We start from the raw sequence: 20,936 nt of genomic DNA, 5'->3' as shown, positions 1-20,936 counted from the left end.
TGTTCATGCTGTGTCTCTCTCTGTCTCAAAAATAAATAGACGTTAAAAAAAAATTTAAAAAAATACATTTCTAAATAATTGGTGGAAATAATCTGACATTACATCTTTGGGGAACTGAATGACAAAGAAAGCACCCCATACCGAAGCCTGGAGAATACAGCATAAACACTAAAATGGGGGGAGGGCAGTGAATCAACAAAGCAGAAATTAATGAAATAACCTTCCCCCCAAATAAGTAGGAAAGATTATCAGCAAACCAAAAGCTGTTTGTTTGTTTTTTTAAGACTGATAAAACTATAAAATTTGGGGCAACTGATCCAGAAAAATTAGAGAAGAAACAAATGAATATCAGGAAAACTGAAGAAAATATACCTTCAGATGCAAATGAATCATAAAAAACATCATGCCAATGAATGTTATGGCCTAGTTATGCCAATGAATCTGAAGTCCTAGATAAAATATTGTTCTAGGCAAATATAAATTACAAACATTATTCCAGGAAAAAGCAATAAATCTGAATAAACCAACATCCACAGAAGTTGAAATCATAGTCAGAGACCTACGAAAAAGGCGTCATGCATGGATGATCTTAAGGTCAACTTCCCCCAAATGTTTCAAGAGCAGGTAACTCCAATATATCACAAGCCATTCCAGATTGCAGAATAAGGTAAATGATTTCCCATAAGAATAATGTAGATGGCAGAAAAACCATCTGATCACATTGATAAGTGCATAAAAAGCATTTGGTAAAGGTCAACACCTGCTTTTTAAAAACCTACTAGCAAATCAGAAATAGAATTTGATAAAGGACTTCTACTCGAAATCTGAAAACACCATACCTCATAGTGAAACCTTAGCGTTAATCCTTCAAAAATCTCAGACAACACAAGAATTGTCTATTATCACCACTACCAATAACATTGTATTGAAACTCTTCGCCAAAGGGGAAGGGGTGAGAAATGAGTTATAAAGGTTGGAAAGAACTAAACTGGCATTTTGTTACCCTAACAGGATCATCTAGCCAGGAAAGTATGGAGAATTAGCTGTCTAGCTATTCTAAAACAAGTAAGAGTGAGTTCAACAAAGTAGCCAGATCCAAGATCAGCAGTAAAAATGCAAGAGTAGTAATTGATTAGGGGGGGAAAAAAAAAGATCCAAGTCATAAATAAATAAGTAAAAATAGTAAAGTCCCAGTGAGTGAACCAGAGAAACATGTACAAGATATCCCAGGAGAAAATCAAACCTATGTCTAAGATGGAAGGCTCAATATTACTAAATCACAAATTCTCCCCCAAATCAATAACTTATTCATTTACAATCCCAATCAAAATCCAAACCATCTGTTATGGAATTGACAAATTCCATCCCACTCCCCATTCCCACTGCAGGACCCACCAGGTTTAGAATCAAGTCAAGGCTTCTTGCTCACCCGAGTCTAGGCATTCACTGGGAAACCACGTGTTCCGCTGCCCACCTGCCTCTCTGATTTGAACCCATAAGCAGTTGGTAAACAGAGTAACAACGTCGGCATAACAGAAGCATGTTGGTTAATATGCAATTTTTCTCCGGGAAGTTAATATTTTGGAGCAATCAGTGACAAGCTTTCTCAGAGTTAAAAGGGAAGCCTTGGTGATCAAAGAAGATCTTCACACACACACACACACACACACACACACACACACACAAAGCTAAAAATCTGCAGAACTGTCTTCCTTTAGATCCACAGTGACTTGTTTTAGTGGTTTCAAGGATCATAATGCTTGCTACAATGTTATGGTATGTGGTAAAGCTGTGAATGCAGATGAAGAAACCACAATGATATTTTCTCATATTAAAATGACAGGTTGATGAAGGCAACACCTTAAATCAGATTTTTAATTTTGATGCAAATGGTTTCCATTAGAAATTAATATCTACATGTGAGATATATATATATATATATATATATATATATATATATATATATACATACACACACACACACACACACACACTCATGCACACACAACGGGATATTACTCGGTGATCAAAAAGAATGAAATCCTGCCATTTGCAACAACATAGGTGGAACTAGAATGTATTATGCTGAGCGAAATAAGTCAGTCAGAGAAAGATAAATATCATATGACTTCACTCATATGTGGAATTTAAGAACAACACAGATGAACATAGGGTAAGGGAAGGAAAAATAAGATAAAAAGAGAGAGGGAGGCAAAGCATAAGAGACTTTAAATACAGAGAACTGAGAGGTGTTGGGGGGGGATGGGCTAAATGTGTGATGGGCATTAAGGAGGGCACTTATTGGGATGAGCATTGGGTGTTCTATGTAAGTGATGAATCCCTGGGTTCTACTCCTGAAATCATTATTACACTATATGTTAACTAACTTGGATTTAAATAAAATTTAAAAATTAAAAAATAATAATAAAGCCAGAAAGTTTTCAAAGAAAGAAAAGGAAAGAAAAGAAAAGGAAATTAATATATCCAGACCAGCATCTCTGAGAAGGAAGCACCAGCCCCATAAGATTGCAAAGAAGGCACTGAAGATGTTGCTAAGCGCAAACCTCCGTGGAATTTTAACTGTGCTAGTATTTCTTTGAGAATCATTATTGGTCTCGTAGCACTCTGATTATGAAGTTGCCAGTGTTTTGAGCAATCTAACCCTGGTTTTTTGTTTTTTTGTTTTCTTCTTCCCCATAAATTCTTGTTATGTTTAGTGAACTGTTTTGTAGAACTCCAGGGTTTTTCAGGAACGCATATATCACTCATGGCAGAACTGCCTATAACTCAGAAAAAGGGGGGACTCTGTCTTCAAACAAGCATTCTTGATAGTTCCTATGTTTCCCTGATGGGTAGACAAGAGACCAGGTACCCACTTCTAAGAGTGGGACAACTTCCCAGGAGCAGGGGCGGGGTCTGGAACTTGGGAAGCAGAGCACCTCATGGTACCTCTTTTATCTCCTCCCTCCAGACTTCCGGGCCACTCGGGAGAAACCACGTGAAAAGGCCCAGAATTTTGCTGTTTACAAGCTTACAGCTCTTGAGCAAGTCACTAAACCTCTGCAGGACTCAATATCCTCATTCTTTAAATGGGAAGGCAGTGTTTTGTTTGTTTTTAAATCATGTTTGTTTTTAATTTTAAAACCTACCTTTGAGGCTTGCTTTTGCCATTTACAGTTCTGTGACCTTGGACAAGTGACTTTGCTTTTCAATGTATCATCTGTAAAATGGGGGCTTTGCGAGAATTTGATGATACCATGCAAAGCGCTTGGCACAAGATGCGCATTAAGCCCCAATAGATTGAAGTTCCTATTACGAGAGGCGGGGAGTTCTGACTGCTGAGGTGGAAGAAACCAGAGCTGGTGGGGAAAGACATGGATGTGATTTCCCAACGGACAGTGAACAAGTCCTGCCAGCCCCATCTTCCCTGCTGAGGCCTCGCCATCAGCCGAATCCCCTAGGTGGCAGGAGCCACCAACCTTTCTCCAACGTTTGAGGCCACCTCCCGCGGCGCCTGTCCCGGAACGGACTACATTTCCCGGCGTGCACCTCGGGTCGGGGCCCGAGGGGACGGGCAGCCAAGGGGACCGGGCTCCAGCCGCGTTAGAGGCTGGAGCCAGTAACCACCACTCACGCAGCTCCTCTATTTCGCTTTGCGAAGCCGGTCCTCCACCGTCAACCCCATCTTGAGCCGCGGACCCGTAGGGTCTGTGAGGAGCGCTTGGCCCCCGCCTCCTTCCCTCCTCCCGGCATCTGGCCCACCGAGTCCCAGGGAGGGTCCGAGGCCAAGCTTATCTCCTCGGGAGGATTCCTTCGGCCTCGTGGGGTCCCCACTGCGGCCCGAGACTGGCAGCGGGGCTCTGGAAGCTAGGGGAACAGCCTCGAGGCCGCGCAGCCGGAGACTACAACTCCCAGGCGGCACCGCGGCGGCGGCGGCGGCGGCGGCGGCGGCGGCGGCGGCGGCGGCGAGCACGTCACTCAGGCACCGCCGGCGGCCCCGGGAAGCGGCGCGGGCGGGGGCAGGGCTGGGGCCGACCGGGAGGCAGGTGCTGAGGATGGGGGCAGCCCGGCCGCCCCGCGCGTGAGAAGGCCGAGGGGCGCGCCACCCCATCCCGGGGCGGGCGCCCCCGGGGCCCCGCCACCCCCACCCCGCCCGGCGGTCGTGGCCCGGGATGCGGAGCCGGGGGCCGCCGGTGGAGCTGCGCGGGGTGAGAGGCGTGGGGAAGGGGGCTGCCTGCTTCCCTCACCCTCGTCCCCCACCGGCGGGCCCCGGCAGGAATTGGGGAGCCGCGCGGCCAGGCCCTCTTAGCGCCCTGACATTTGGGGGAGACAGGTGAACCCGCCACCCTATCCGCACCCCGCCCCGCCTGGGCAGCTGAATCAGAGGGGACGACCCTGCCCTTTTAAGGAGGCTTTTTCTTGCTCCTGTGGAGGGCCCCCGCCCCCAGCCATGGCCTCCAGGAGCCCCCTAGAACCCGCAGGGACTGCCCCCCATCCTGGCCGCCGGGGCCCGCCCTCTGCATCCCGCGGGCAGCCTGTGTGAAGCGGCCTCCCGCAGCCCCCGGCCCCTCCCCCATGGAGGAGGAGGAGGGGGGGACGGCCAAGGAGTGGGGCACGACCCCCACGGGGCCCGTCTGGACCGCGGTGTTCGACTACGAGGCGGCGGGCGATGAGGAGCTGACCCTGCGGAGGGGCGACCGCGTCCAGGTGCTTTCCCAGGACTGTGCGGTGTCGGGCGACGAGGGCTGGTGGACCGGGCAGCTACCCAGCGGCCGTGTGGGCGTTTTCCCCAGCAACTACGTAGCCCCTGGCGCACCCGCCGCGCCCGCGGGCCTCCAGCTGCCCCAGGAGATCCCCTTCCACGAGCTGCAGCTAGAAGAGATCATCGGTGTAGGGGGCTTTGGCAAGGTCTACCGGGCCCTATGGCGCGGCGAGGAGGTGGCTGTCAAGGCCGCCCGGCTGGACCCTGAGCGGGACCCGGCAGTGACAGCAGAGCAGGTGCGCCAGGAGGCCAGGCTCTTCGGAGCCCTGAAGCACCCCAACATCATTGCCCTCAGAGGTGCCTGCCTCAGCCCCCCACACCTCTGCCTGGTGATGGAGTATGCCAGGGGGGGCGCACTGAGCAGGGTGCTGGCGGGCCGCCGGGTGCCCCCTCATGTGCTGGTCAACTGGGCTGTGCAGGTGGCCCGGGGCATGAACTACCTACACAATGATGCCCCTGTGCCCATCATCCACCGGGACCTCAAGTCCATCAACAGTAAGTGGTGTCCTCCCCCCAAAACTTGCTTCCACCGAATCTTAGGAGGTCAAGCCTAGGTGGTGGGAAATGGGGACACCAGAAGATATTGCCTAGGGCAAGAAGGGACAGCGGTATACCTTCCGGGCCAAGTGAGGGAGGAAAAGGAGGCTTGGAAAGGTTGAAGGACCGCCTGTCTCCCAGGCTAAGAGTCACAGTAGCTTAATAAGTATGTATCCATGAACACTGTGACAGGCCCCGAACTCCTAGCATGGACAGCACAGGGCCTGCCCTCATGGCACTCACTGTCCAGCCATGATGCCAGGGTCCACCGGGCAGAGACCGAAAGAATCTAGCCTGGAGTCAGAGTTTCTCAACCTTGGCACTATTTACATTTGGGGCTGGATGATTGTAGGAGGCAGTTCTCTTGTGGGTTGTTTAGCAGCATCCGTGGCTTCTAGCTGGTAGATGCCATTAACATTCTCCACCAAAGACCAAAACTTGTCTCCAGACATTGGCAAGTGTCTCCTCGGGGTTGAGAACCACTTCCTGGAGTCCTCTCAGGCCTCTGCCCCAGCCAGAGTGAGGGAGGAGGGAAAGGGATGTGCCTTATGTAAAAGCTTCCAGGCTGCCTGGCTTATCACAGGCTCTCAAAACTTGATTGGTTGGTCGAATGGGGACTGGAGCCAGCAGGAAGAGAAAGCTCCCCAGGACCCACCTCTAGATCAAGGAGCTTCTCATGATGTCAGCACGTATTAGTTGAGCACCTATTAACAGGAGCCCAACAGGGACCAAGACCGCAGTGGCCTCACCCATTTCGGGAGCGCCTGTTGTGTGCCACACCCAGTCCTGCGTCCTAAGGATATAGCGGGGGAAGAATCCTACCTTCCTGGCTCTCCCAAGCTTCCTCTACCCCATCTCACTCCCTTTCATTTCTGCACGCATCTATTCTTTCATTTTTCATTTGGTGTTTGCTGGGCCAAGTCATGTGCTAAGGAGAGGGATCAACAGTGAATGAGGCCAGCATGTTCCCTGCCCTCCCTGGAAATGTGAGGATTTCCCCTTTGTTCTCACATTTGGACTCCCACATCTCTTCTGATTCCTGTCAGTTCCACACCCTGAAATGTGTTTGAATCCATCCCGCTATTTCTGCAATGTTGTTGCTATGCAGAGCCACGACCACTGCGAGCCCCTAGAACAGAGGGAGTGGTCTTCCTTACCTTCCAGGCCTCACACTTGTACACCAACCGAGCTGCCAGGTGCTCAAGGTGTGCCAAGCCCTGTGGCGGGGCCAGGGAATTGAGCAAAGACAGACACAGATGGTTCCTGCCTCCCTGATGCTCAGACTCCTCTGACATGCTGGGCAAATAGAGGCAGGACCACCAGCATGCTCCCCTTGAAGGCTGGGGTGCCTTCCTGGCCTTTCCTCACCCCTCTGATTCACAGCCTGAAGGTGGGGTGTAAGGACATGCCCCCAGGCCTCTAGGTTTTCCTGTAGCCAGTGCCACCTGGATGTGGCGTTGTTGGGGCTCCTTAGGCCAGGGCTTCCTGCTCAGTCAATGGGACAAGTCCATGCCCAGGACAGATCACAGGGCCTCCACGGCACAGCTTCCTCCATTCATCTTTCCCTAGGAGCCCCTCGTCTGGTGTCGCTCGTACATTGGTTCATTCAACCGATAATTCTGAAGCAAAATTAAATATACTAGGCCCTATCTTAAGCGCTGGGATTACAGAAGTGAACCAGGCAAGATCTCCCCACGTAGAAGTTATGGTCTAGTAAACAGAAGTAGATGACTGATATTAGGTAGGTAGGTAGGTAGGTAGGTAGGTAGGTGGGTAGGTAGGTAGATAAAATTTCCAGATAAGCTCAGGGGGCTCTGAAGAAAATAAAACAGGCAGAAGGAGCTCTTTGAATCAGATGGTCAGGGAAGGCAATACTGGAGCAGGGACCTGAACAAAGAGAACCCAGCCTTGCAAAGGTCTGGGCAGAGCAAAGGTCCTGAGGTGGAAATGAGCATGCCTTGCGGGCGAAACAGCCAGGAGACCAGAGGGGTTGGAAGAGGAGGAACGAGGGAGGGGTAGGAGATGAGGTCAGAAAGGTAGGCAGGGCCCAGATCATGATGACCTTGGGGGCCATGATGAGGATTTGGGGTTTGGTTTTGTTTTGTTTTTTACGTAGTGGAAGCCATCAGAAGATTTTAAGCAAGGGATGATGCAGAAATGAAATGTAAGACCGTAGTGTGTTCCGTCTGTCACAGGGTCACCCTACCAACAGAAGAGGTGGGGACCCAAGAAGGGAAGCATGGAGTCACATGCTAGAGAGTCGAGGGAGGCTTCTGGGCTTTGATGATAGTAGAATTAGCTCACTGTTGTTATGACAGGAGAAGTCACCAGGAATGGTCAAAGATCTGGGGGTAGAAGTAAAGGCCAACTATGGCCATATCACACACTAATAATAATAGCTAACGTTTTTAAAGGGCCTACTGGTGCTTCACCTTACTACAACCCTATAAGGTAAATACTATTACCATCCCCACTTAACAGAGGAGAAATCCTAGCGTTAAGAAGAATAAATCATACAAGGTTATGCAGCTGATAAGTGGCAGAGCTGGGATTCATACCCAGGCAGGCCTGTACACTCTGGGGCCTGTTTGATACATGCTGGTCGAATATCATAGCAGTTAAGAGATTGGGCTCTAATGACAGATGTAGGTCAGGCCTTTGCCCCACAGTTTTCTAGCTATACACTCTTGGCCAAGGGACTTCATCTCTTTGAGCCTCAGTCTGCCAGTCGATAAAATGGGTTGCTTTCTAGATAATCCATGTAAAGGCCTAGCACAGTGCCTGCCATATCATAGGCCGCTGATAAACACCAGCCATGATTATCATTGTTGTTAGTAATAGCCCTAGACAGCAAGTTGGAACCATTCAAGATGCTTGGGGGATATAGCCGTCAGACTTTGTCACAGTAATGCTGCGTAGCAAACCACCCCCAAAACTCAGGGTCTTAAAACTTGATGTCATTTATTGCTGCTCACACACACATGGGCCTGCTGGAGCGTGAGCTGACTTAGGCGGGCCTCAGCAGGGAAGACTTTACTCCAAGTACCTCCCATCTACCTTGGACCAGCAGGCTGGCCGAGGCATGGTCTCGTGGTGATGGCAGGCAGATAGGTGAGGCCTCTTAAGGCCTAGGCTTGGAAATGGCATTCTGTCACTTCTGCCTTGTTCTGTTGACCAAATCAAGTCCTAGGGCCAACCCAAGGTAAAGGAGGAGGAAATAGACTCTTCCCCTTCCGTGGAAAGGAGTGCAGAGTCAGGTGGTGAAGAAGGTGATGCAGACAGGGGTAGATCTGGGGCCCTGAATGCAGTCTGCCACAGGGGGTGACGAAGGCAAAGGAGAACCACGTTCATCCCTTCTGCTCAGAGTCTAGTGCCCACCTCACCGGTGGCCAAGAATTCAAGGCCTGAACAAAGGAGAACCAAGGCTTTGGGCTTTGGCTACCCACATTTCACAGAGCTCCCCAGAGCCCAGGTTAGAATCAGGAGGGAGGTAGACCCAGAGGAAGCTCCTCCTCCTTCATGGGAGCTTGGGGCAGGGATCCGACTGGCATGGAAGCATCCATGATATTCCAGACCAGGAAAGGACCTGCTGCAGAGGGGGGTAACTCATGGTTACTCATGGTTAGAGGGAGAGAACAAGTAGGAGGTTTCAGCTGAGGCAGGCGGGCAGGACACTCAGGTCTGCAGCCCAGAAGGTTGGGGTGACCCATCTTTTTTCCTGCCCCACAGTTCTTATTCTGGAGGCCATCGAGAACCACAACCTCGCAGACACGGTGCTCAAGATCACGGACTTTGGCCTCGCCCGCGAGTGGCACAAGACCACGAAGATGAGCGCTGCAGGGACTTATGCCTGGATGGCTCCGGAGGTTATCCGTCTCTCCCTCTTCTCCAAAAGCAGTGATGTCTGGAGGTGCTGATGGTGGGGCTGGGGAATCCCGGAAATGGGGGAGGGGAGGAGGGTGTTTCAGAGTGGGAGGGACAGTCTCCTGCAGAAGCTAGGATCCAGGCCTGACAGAGAGGCTCCCTGGCAAGGTCAGACCATCAAAGCACCAAAGCAGGTGTCTGCTTGCTGAAGTGGCAGCTGAGAAGGACTTGGATTCGAGTGGAAAATTACGAAGATATAGAAATAGGATGTCAACACCAAGGGCCCCTCAGACACCATCCAGTACACCACCCCATTTGTCAATAGGAAATTGAGGCTTTGGAGGCATCCTTTCATCCTTCCTTCCTTGCTTCCTTGCTTCCTTCCTTCTTTCCTTCCTTCCAGCCATCCATCCATCCATCTATCCATCCATTCATCCAGCTATCCATCCATCCATCCATCCATCCATCCATCCATCCATCCATCCATCAGCACTGGGTGCTAGGGATACCGCAGTAAAAAAAATCTAGACACATTTCCTGCCCAGAGGAATAGTAAACAAATAAACAAATACACAAGAAGCTGGGTGGGGGGGGAGCTGGTTTTAAGTTAAAAAGTTGTAAAATAATTTTCCAAAGATAAAGAGTTAATCCACCAGAACAAAGTATGAGATAGTATTAAGAGCCAGGAGGTAAATCGAAAGCACTCTGAGGGCTGGAGGATGATGTTAGGGAAGGCTTTTCTGAGAAATGACACTTGAGCTGAGTTTTGGATGATGATAAGAAGGAGCCACCCATGCAAAGTTTGGGGGAAGAAGCTTCCCAGGCAGAGGGGACAGTGCCCACAAAGGCAGTTCTGACGTGAGAACGAGCTTGGTCTATTCCAGACACAGCCGTGAGGCCAGGTGACTGGAGCAGAGGAGGCAAGGAGGAAGGTGGTAGAAAATGACATAGGAGAGAGAGCGGGGGACCCCGCAGATGAGGGACCGGACGCCAGGCTTTATTCTAAGTGCAGCAGAAAGCCATTAGGAGCATTTATGAATGGCACAATCTGGTTTAGCATTGCAAGGCTCCCTCGGCTGTAGGATGCAGAATGGATTGTGGGGGACAGGAGTGGGGGCAGGAGGCCCGCGAGGAGGCTGTTGCCATCACCAGTGAGACTTGATGGCGACAGCAGATACTCTTCAGCCTGGGGCCTTCTACTGGGAGGGAGCCAAACCCAGGTCAGTCCCCAGCTAAGGCTCCAGATGGACCAAGTAGCAAAGTCATGGCTTCTGGGCAGACAAATCAGACAGGAAGTCTCCACTAGAGCAGTGCAGCTCTTTGGGGAAGGTTCTAACTGGCTTTGCATTAGGCATTCATTTGTGGTACCAAACTGCACAGAGCCATATCTCCGTGGCAAGGAGCAGAAAATCCCCAAATAAAAACAAGCCTGAAGTTTCTGCTCTCCTGTAAAGCCCAGGACTGATGTGGTGCTCCCGGTGACAGGAATTCAGGGTCCTATGTCAGGGTTCCTCAACAGGGGCGTCACTGACATAGAGCAAGGTAATTCTTTCTTGTGTGGTACTGCCGTGTATTTTTTAGGATGTGGTTCCCAGCCACCAAACATCATAGCGCTCCCCGGTCCTTGTGACGATCAAAACATCCTCACAGGTTTCCAGCAACACAGGTCAGGTGGAGGGTTCACACCACCCCCAGTTGAGAGCCATTATTATTTTCTTCCACCTTGTGTGGTCTCCATTCCAAAGCTCACTTCATCATCCAAAACGGCTGCTTGAGCTCTGGCTTTTATGTCCACATCACAGCAAGCAGGCAGGAAAAGAGGAAAGGACACCAATTCTCCTTAAGGACTCTAAACTTCTAAACTTCGGGACTCCGAAGACTCTCTTTAACTTCCTGGAAGTTAGTTGCATATTACACGTCCTCCTGCACCCCACTGGCCAGAACCATCGCCATATGGGCATGCTTAGCTGCAAAGGAGGATGGGAAATGATTTCAGGCAGCAGATGCCCAGCTCACATTCACCAGTGCTGGCACTGAGAATGACAGGGAGGCCGTCAGCCGTAGGAGAGCAGAGGTGGTGTCCATCTTGGTCCAGTGCCCAGAATAGTGTCTGGCACACAGCAGACATTTGTATGTCAAATGCATGCGTGGATGTGGGGGAGCTCGGGGACTCACTGCATGCTGGACACCGCACAAAATGGTGTTCAGTTTACTGGAGAAGGTGGACCGGCAGGTGACCGTAGCACAGTGGTGCGTGCTCCAGTGTTGTGTATCCATCACGGACACCGTCATGGGCATCAAGCAGGCCTGAGCCCAAGTGTGGACTGAGACCACTCCGCTTACTAGCTGTGTGACATTTAGGCAGACAGTTTAACCTCTCTGTGCCTGCACCTGTCCCCCGGCTAAAACGGGGGTCATACCAATACCTTCTGCCTTACAGGGCTGTTGTGAGGATTACTGAGAGCGCCTAGCACAGTGCTGGCCTGGAGTAAGTGCTTTATAAATGTTAAATAGTGTTAACTTGTTTTTAGAGGTAAGTGCTGAGGGTTCTGTGGGAACATAGAGGAGGGGGGTCTCTCATCTAGCTTTGGAGGCTGTGGAATCAAGGAAGCCTCCCTGGAAGAGGGGACACCTGAGTTTTGACTGAAAGAACAGTTACACACAGGGAAGGATGTTCTTGATGAAGGAGACAGCATGTGCAAAGCCAGAGGTTAGGAAGAACAGGGCTTAGGGCTTGTTCAACTTGTTCAGCGAAGCTGGGGTTGGTATGGGGGCAAGAGGGCTTAGAGGCAAAGCTGCAGGGGACGTCAAAGGTCAGGGCTAAGAAAAGTGGCTTTGTCCAGGGGGTACAGGTGAGACACTGAAAGTTTTCAGACAGGGGTGAGGGAAGAGAGAGCAAAGGCAAGACATCAGACAGCCAACCCCACCACATCTATTTGAGATCAAGCCAGCGGAGGTCAATCATGTTCTCGTGGCCTCATCAACCAGCGCCGGATGTGGGGGTGAGGGAGGCCCACCACGGGACCGGAGGCAGGGATGGGGTGTAGGTGAGCATGGGGGTGGGCTGCGGCATCACCCTCCCTCTTCCCCACCTGCAGCTTCGGGGTGCTGCTCTGGGAGCTGCTGACGGGTGAGGTCCCCTACCGTGAAATCGACGCCTTGGCCGTGGCATATGGCGTGGCTATGAACAAGCTGACGCTGCCCATCCCCTCCACGTGCCCCGAGCCCTTTGCCCGCCTACTGGAGGGTGAGCCAGGGCCCTGTGGAGATAGGCTCAGCTTGGGTGGCAGGGGCCCTCGGGCCAGACCTCACCCCTTCACATCCATCCATACCGGTGGGCCCAGGAGTGAGGGAGAAGGGGCTGCAACCATTGGACCACAAACTGTCTCCCCTACAGTTGGCTCTGTGTCCCCCAAACTGTTGTTCCAGCCAGGCCCACAGCCCTTGAGGGCACCTGTTAGCATTCGCTGGCCCTGGGATTCTTCCCTGATCCTTGATTCTGCCACAAGTGAGGGAGCAGAAGCCAGGTTTCACTGTAATGTTGCCGGGAATTTGGCTTTGAATTCCTTCCCTCAGTTCCATGGAAGTTGTTTGTCCACAGTCCCCTGAAGTCCTGTCTTCCACAAAGCAGGGTGATGACCTAGAGCATGGCCACTGACCTCTCCACCCCCACTACTGTCCCCCCCACCCCCACCCCAGAATGCTGGGACCCAGACCCCCATGGGCGGCCAGATTTCGGCAGTATCTTGAAGCAGCTTGAAGTCATCGAGCAGTCAGCCCTATTCCAGATGCCACTGGAGTCCTTCCACTCGCTGCAGGAAGACTGGAAGCTGGAAATTCAGCACATGTTTGATGACCTCCGGACCAAAGAGAAGGTGAAGGCAGGGGGCACAGTGGGAGGGATGGAGCAAGACCCCTGCATTTCTGATGCCTTTGGTGGGGCAGAGTCCCTTCCCCTGAGCCCCAGTCTTTGGGTCCATGCAGGGCTAAAGGGGCCTTTTTTGCATATTAAGAAAGGGGCCTGTTGGCAGATTAATAAGAAAAAGGCGCCCTGCACTGATGCTCTTACAAGTGATACTGCCTGATGTCTGGGATTGGTTTAAATTTTTTTTTTAATTTTTTAAGTTTATTTATTTGAGGCAAAGAGAGCACGCAGGGGAGGGGCAGAGAGAGAGGGAGAGAGAGCATATCCCAAGCAGGTTCCACACTGTCAGGCTCTGCACTGTCTGCACGGAGCCTGACACAGGGCCTGAACCCACGAACTGTGAGATCATGGCCTAAGCCAAAATCAAGGGTCAGATGCTTAACTGACTGAGCCACCCAGGCACCCCTAAATTTTTTTTAATGTTTTATTTATTTTTGACAGAGTACAAGCAAGGGAGGGACAGAGAGAGAGGGAGACACAGAATCTGAAGCAAGCTCTGTCTGCACAGAGCCAGATGCCGGGCTCTAACTTGTGAACTGTGAGATCATGACCTGAGCCAAATTCAGACACTTAACTGACTGAGCCACCCAGGCACCCCTGAGATTGGTTTTAAAACACAACAGCAAAAATGGGAGGGAGGGAGAGAGGGAGGAGACAAGGAAGAAGATACATGAAAAAAGGTTTGCTAAGTAAAAAGAGTTGTTTAGGTGGAATGATGAGAATTGGGGGCACTATTCTGTCTCTGCTTTGTGGATGTTTGAAGTTTTCCAAATTGAAGAGTGAAAAACTTAAAGGTGAAAACTAAAACCACCCCTTTCTTTGGGCTAATACAGCCTGGAGCACCGGCGCCCAGCTTGGCTGGTGAAGAGTGAGTTGGGTTGTGCCCCCAATTTGCCCCTTAGCAGGACGTCCTTGTGCTGTGCCCCAAGCAGACCCAGTAGCCCCCAGGTCCATCCCCAAGGGGCTGACAGGTGAGCCCTCGCCCCATCTTCTTTCCAGGAACTCCGGAGCCGTGAGGAGGAGCTGCTGCGGGCGGCCCAGGAGCAGCGCTTCCAGGAGGAGCAGCTGCGGCGGCGGGAGCAGGAGCTGGCCGAGCGCGAGATGGACATCGTGGAGCGTGAGCTGCACCTGCTCATGTGCCAGCTGAGCCAGGAGAAGCCCAGGGTCCGCAAACGCAAGGGCAACTTCAAGCGCAGCCGCCTGCTCAAGCTGCGGGAAGGCGGCAGCCACATCAGCCTGCCCTCCGGTACCGCCCACACGCCTTACGCGGCCCCCAGGGGCTGCTGGGAGCATTCCTAACACGGGGTTTATCTCCTCCTCCTATTTTTTTGAAAACTTTTCTATTGCTGAATGTATCACACATGTGGAAAGGGGCCAGAAACCCGTCTAGCTTACTGAGTTAGTATAATCACCCCACCCAAGCAGAGAGAACCCACAGCCACCCCACATGCCCCGCCATGCGCTCCCTCCCAGCACAAACCCCCGGCTGCCCGCCAAGAATAACCTTTCTTTTCACTTTTAGGGCATTCACGTCCTTACTTTTTAAAAATTGTTATTTTGTCTTCTGTTTTTTTAAATCTTTTAATCAGCTTTTTTCCCCTTGCATCGTTTATTCTGCAGCACTTCCCACAGTCTGGAGGCTGCTGCTTGCGTCTCCCCAGTATGACTTACCTTGTCCTTTGTCCCCTAAATTTCCTATTAACTGGTATTAAGTTAAACTATGTGAAACTGCTGATGTCCGGCCCTTTTTGACCAAAACCAAAACAAGTTTCATGTGGATCAACCCAATAGGTTTGTCTCAAGGCATAATCAGTTTCAAGTTCGGGTTGGGTCTCTTCCCCCACCCCCAAAGATTGCTTCTTAGGTAACATGACCCCGCTCACCCATCATAAGACACATGATGTCTGCTCAACCCTCTCTTTGTAATGTTATAAGCCATCATGCAGTGACCAGCACAGCACTGGCCAACAGATATCTAATGCAAGCCACATGGCTAATTTTAAATCTAGTAGCCACCTTAAAAAAAAAAAAATGGAAAAGGGAAAAAATGGAAAAGAAACAGGTGAAATTGACTTTAACAATATATTTTATTTAGCCTGATATATCCAAAATGCTACAGTGTCACATGTATCAATACAAGAAAAATTGTTAGAGATTTTAACCTCTTTTTTTCACACCCAATCTTTGAAATCCAGCGTATATGTTATGATTACAGTGTACCTTGGTCCAGACGCTTAATTTTCCTCAAAAATACTTGACCTGTATTTGGGTTTCGTGAAATTTATAGTTGAAAAACAGTTGATTCACATCCCCAAGATTTGCATCAAACATGCTTAAATGTTTTCAATAACCGAACTGAGGATCCATCTTTAAGTTTAAATTTAGATTAATTGCGACTACACAGATAGGTTCAAACTCTCCAGCGGCTCAGATGCAGTGGCCACTTGTGGCTAATAGCTGCCACGCTGGACACTTAGGCCTAGATCCGTAGTCAATCCTTAGTTAATTAAGGACGCCATTAGGATCCTTCCTCCCCAATTCAAGCGTGCGCCCGAGGTCTCTGGAGGGCTCATCACGGTTACATGGCTGTGCTTCACCCCAGAGCTGCCGATTCAGAGGGCCTGAGAGTGAGTGCTGCCCCTGAGGTTTGCAGTTGACGTGGATGCCGCCGCTCTGGAGACCATAGTTTGCGAACCCCCGTTTAAGGAATGAAAACAGTGGCGTTCCATTCTGGCATTCCTTCTATCCCACAAAGGGATAGAACTTCTCTGGTTACCCACGGAGCATCTTGCTCAGGAAAGTCTCTTTCTTTCCACAGGCTTCGAGCATAAGATCACAGTCCAAGCCTCTCCAACCCTGGACAAGCGGAAAGGATCTGATGGGGCCAGCCCCCCTGCAAGCCCCAGCATCATCCCCCGGCTGAGGGCCATTCGCCGTGAGTATCTCCCAAGGCCCTGACCAGTCAGTAGTCCACAACGTTCTGTGAACATTTACTGGGCACCGAGCTGGAGGAACAACAGGGACAAGACAGGCGGGGTCCCCTCCCTCATTCTCATCAGGGGTCAACAGACACTAGAGTGGTACATATACTATAGTGATAAGCTCTACAAAGGAAAGCAGGGAAGGGAAATAAAAGAGGAGAGGTGCTGTTTTACATCAGGAAGGCCTGTGTAAGGAGCTGGGGTTTGAGCAGGGACCCGGGTGGTAAGAAGGAGCGAGGAGGGTCAAGATCCGAAAGAAGCGTGTCCCTGCAGGAGGGAACAGCAAGGGCCAAGGCCAGGGGTGGGAATAAGCAAGGCATGTGTATGGTCCTGGGAGGCCAGCTCGATTGGACTGGAGTGAATGGCAGGGAGAGGAGTGGGTTTGTGGTCAAGGTTGCAGGGGGCCAGATCTTGCTGGGCCTAGAGAACCGGGCTCGCTAAGGAACCTGAACTGGATTTTATTCTAAATGTGGTAGGGGCCGTGAGCCGGGCAGTAATGTGATAAAATGCACCTTGTCCCTCCGGCTGCTGTGAAGGGTGTGGATTGTGGGAGGCTGGAGCGATAGGGGAAGACAGGAGACAAGGGGAGCGGACCGGACTGGGGCTGTGGCCGGGAGACAGGGCTACGTGGCAGAGGCACAGCCAGCCCGGTTTGCTGATGGGCAGGATACAAGGCTGATCCCCTCAAATCTGTTCTGCCCCATCGGTCACCCCTGGCTTTGCCCCACATATCACCCCCTTCCCACCTCTGTTGGGACCCCTGTTTGTACCAGGCCCCAGAGGTCATTCTCATGGGGACACCAACAAAGACAATGACCATATGCTGACAGTACTAATGTCAGGGTACTTTCAAAGTGTGGAAATGAGAGCAGTAGACTCTCCAGGGAACAAACTCCTCCAGAGCTGGAGGCTTGAAGGGAAAACTGGCAACAAGGCTGGGAAAAGGACTGAAAGGAACAGAGTTCCAGGTGAAGGGAACAGCCTGTGCAAAGGCATGGAGGTGTGGAAACACCCACCTGGGAAATGATAGACATGGGGTCCCAACCAAGGCGCTCATTGCCCTCTGCCTGCATACCCAGACTCCATTTCCTCTCTCTCCTCCTTTTCTCCCTCCCTCCACACCAGCCCCACAGGCCTCCTGGCTGCTCTAAACACTCTAGGCGTGGCCAGCCACAGGGCCTTGGCATAAGCTATTCCCTCTGCCTGAAATGTTCTTCTCCCTTGTATCCACTTGACTCACCCCCTCACCTCCTTCGCATCTTTGCTCAGATTCTTCCTTGTCAAACATGACTTTTCCTACCTCTCAGACTCCTTTCCTGCTCCGTCTCCCTTACAGCACTTACCGCCTATCAACTCCCTACACAAATTACTCACTAGTATGATTCTTGTTGGTCATCTGTCTTCACCCCTAAAATGTAAACTCCCAAGAGCAGGGGGTTTTGTCAGCTTTGCCCACTACTGTCTTCTCAGCACCTCCCGTGGGGTTTGGCGTATGGCAGGTGCTCAGCAGACATGTGGGAATGAATAGATGGCTGATGGGCTTGGCTGTGAGGAGTGACAGGAGACAAGGCTGAGGGAAGGCAGGGAAGTACATGCAGAGCCTCTACTGCCAGGCTGAGGAGCTAGGACCTTGTCCTGACAGCAGTAGGGAGCTATGGAAGGATTTAGAAAAGGGAAGGGTTGAAGATCCCTTGGACTTCTGGCGGACAGTGGATGTGAGAGTGAGTGGGAGGAGCCCAGTGGGGACAGACTGTCCAACACCCAGTAACCAAGTGGCTTTTCTTGGCCCAGTGACTCCCGTGGATGGCGGTGGCAGCAGCGGTGGTGGCAGCGGTGGTGGCAGTGGGACATGGGGCCGCAGCGGGCCCCCAAAGAAGGAAGAGCTGGTTGGAGGCAAGAAGAAGGGCCGGACCTGGGGCCCCAGCTCCACCCTGCAGAAGGAGCGGGCTGGAGGGGAGGAGAGGTATAGGCACTGGGAGCCCACCCCTGGCCCTGCACGTTGCCCCCAGGCCCAGGCAGCCAGAAGGCCTGCATCAACCGCCCCTATCTCTGGCGCCCCCTGCAGGCTGAAGGCCCTGGGGGAAGGAAGCAAACAGTGGTCATCCAGTGCCCCCAACCTGGGCAAATCCCCCAAACACACACCGATCGCCCCAGGCTTCGCCAGCCTCAATGAGATGGGTAAGAGGGTGAGGGTGCCTTTAAAATGGAGAGGGAGGGGCATCCGGAGGGAAACAGAACTCAAGACAAAGAGGTGACCATCCCCCCCCCCCTCCCCCGCACTGGGAGGAGGAATCCGATTTCACTGGACCAGTGGGTAGGAAACATTCCCAAAATGGGGGAAGGGCAGCCCCAGGGTGCAGCCTCATTCCTAGAGGCTTTGGGAGGAGAATGATTTGAGAACCACGTTTAATGGGACTTGGTGGCCTCACGCCAGAAGGGTCTTTCTGGGTAGCCCCTTGCCCACCAAGTCTCCGGGGGTGGCGGGGGCTGCGGCCAGGCCAGCCCTGGAGGCGATTGACGGCCCTCTCCCACTTGCAGAGGAGTTCGCGGAGGCGGACGGAGGCAGCAGCGTGCCTCCCTCCCCCTACACCACCCCGTCCTACCTCACGGTGCCGCTGCCGGCCGAGCCCTCCCCGGGGGCGCCCGCGCCCCTCTCCCGGCCCGGGCACGGCGGCCGGCGGCGCTGCGAGCTGGCTCTGCTGGGCTGCGCCACGCTGCTGGGCGCCGTGGGCCTGGGCGCCGACGTGGCCGAGGCGCGCGCGGCCGACGGCGAGGAGCAGAGGCGCTGGCTCGACGGCCTCTTCTTCCCGCGCGCCGGCCGCTTCCCGCGGGGCCTCAGCCCGCCCGGGCGCTCGCCCGGTCGCCGCGACGACGCGGCCCCCGGCCCGGGCCTGGCGCCCTCGGCCACCCTGGTGTCGCTGTCGTCCGTGTCCGACTGCAACTCCACGCGTTCGCTGCTGCGCTCCGACAGCGACGAGGCCGCGCCGGCCGCGCCCTCCCCGCCGCCCTCCCCGCCCAGCACCAACCCCCTGGTGGACCTGGAGCTGGAGAGCTTCAAGAAAGACCCCCGCCAGTCTCTCACGCCCACCCACGTCACGGCCGCGCGCGCAGTGAGCCGCGGGCACCGGCGGACGCCGTCTGATGGGGCGCTGGGGCAGCGGGGGGCGCCTGAGCCCGCGGCTCCCCGCCCTGGTGAGTGAGGCGCCCACACCCAGGGCGCAGAAAACCGACCCTTCTCCCCTAACCCCACCAAAGTCCCAGGTCCCAGCCCAGCAGCGACGCCCTAGATGTCAGGGTGGCCTCTTGCTTAGCATGGGGGGAAGGGTCTGTGTCCCCATGGTCCTCACTGCTAAAGGCACCGTGGGCCCCTAGGTGATTGAGACCCAGGAATGCAGGAGAGGTGGCAAACTAATGCCTCCAGGGGCCAGGTGGGTGGCATTAATGGCAACAGTAACAACTATGGGTAACACTCATGTGCTAGACACTGTTCTCTCTACATTTTTTTTGTTTATTTTGAGAGAGAGAGAGAGAGAGCCTGAGCCGGGGAGGGGCAGAGACAGGGGAGAGAAAATCCCAAGCAGCCTCCATGCTGTCAGCACAAAGCCCAGTCTGGGGCTCCAGCTCACAAACTGAGATCATGACCTGAGCCGAGATTAAGAGCTAGGTGCTCAATGGACTGAGCCACCCAGGCGTCCCTCTATAATTCGTTAACAAAGACAAAGGTGATTAGGACGGGAGTTAACTACTACTACCGGGCACTGTGCTACGTGCTTTGTTGTTTTATTTAACCCTCACCTATGCAGTGAGCTGCTGTCATCACCATTCAGAAAATAGCGTCATGCCTCAGGTCTCCGTGTGCGCACACACCCAGTGCCACATGCATAAGAGGCTTCAGACGGATGAGGGCTTTCTGTATCTAGAGGGATGATGAAGAAACAGGCTCCGATAGGTTAAGGAATATGCCCAGAGTTGCACCCACTTGAGTGAGCAGTTCGGAGTCGTAGGGGCCTAGGTGAAGGTCCCACCCCTCCTGGAAAGTGGGCCCAAGAAGAGCAGCAGATACCTCAAAAGATGTCAGAGAAGAGACCCCAATTCTCATGTGACGATCCTGGCTTTTAAATGCCATCCTCTGGCCCACCCCGTTGACCTCATCTGATCCTCTCTTACCAGGCCCTCGAGATCCCCTGGACTTCCCCCGCCTGCCCGACCCCCAGACCTTGTTCCCGACCCACCGCCGGCCCCCCGAGTTCCCTGGCCGCCCTACCACCCTGACCTTCGCCCCAAGACCCCGGCCGGCTGCCAGCCGGCCCCGCCTGGACCCCTGGAAACTGGTCTCCTTTGGCTGGACACTCAGCATCTCGCCTCCCAGCAGGCCGGACACCCCAGAGAGCCCTGGACCCCCCGGCATGCAGCCCACGCTGCTTGACATGGACATGGAGGGGCAGAGCCAGGACAGCACAGTGCCGCTGTGCGGGGCCCACGGCTCCCGCTGAGGCCTGCCCCCCACCGCCCGCCTGGGCAGCCATGAATGTAGCGCCCCAGGCCCCGCCCCAGCCTGCTGCGCCACAAGGCAGGGGAGGCCCTGGGCAGGATACTCTATTTATTGGGGAAGGGGGGAGGGGGTCACTTAATTTATTCCTTTGTACCCCAGAGGGTGGGGCCCTGTGCCCACCCTGCAGTGAGGGGGGAGGGTGGGCAGGGATACTCAGGGACAGGGCACATCATAGGGATTCGGCACAAAATGCAGCATTAAAGGTAACCCCTGCCCCCTACCGCTCTTGGCTGTGTCTTTCCCCAGCCCAGGCCCTGGTCCTGGGGCACCCCACTAGGATCCCCCCCATCCCACACTTCCTCCCTGAGCCTCTGG

General features: G+C 53.1%; 1 protein-coding gene across 1 annotated transcript; it reads left to right on the top strand.

Moving 5' to 3' along the window:
• Positions 1-4,009: 4,009 nt before the first annotated feature.
• MAP3K10 (mitogen-activated protein kinase kinase kinase 10) lies at positions 4,010-20,841 on the top strand. Its single transcript, XM_058709751.1, has 10 exons — positions 4,010-5,257; positions 9,029-9,209; positions 12,262-12,410; positions 12,863-13,038; positions 14,088-14,334; positions 15,907-16,023; positions 17,861-18,032; positions 18,135-18,247; positions 18,608-19,261; positions 20,240-20,841. Exons 1-10 carry the CDS (start codon positions 4,576-4,578, stop codon positions 20,560-20,562), a joined length of 2,814 nt encoding a protein of 937 aa, XP_058565734.1. The 5' UTR covers positions 4,010-4,575; the 3' UTR covers positions 20,563-20,841.
• The last annotated feature ends 95 nt before the right edge of the window (positions 20,842-20,936 follow it).

This window comes from Neofelis nebulosa, chromosome 17 (genome assembly GCF_028018385.1).
Source record: "Neofelis nebulosa isolate mNeoNeb1 chromosome 17, mNeoNeb1.pri, whole genome shotgun sequence".
NCBI lineage: Eukaryota > Metazoa > Chordata > Mammalia > Carnivora > Felidae > Neofelis > Neofelis nebulosa.
This window is presented reverse-complemented; position numbering and strand designations above follow the sequence as displayed.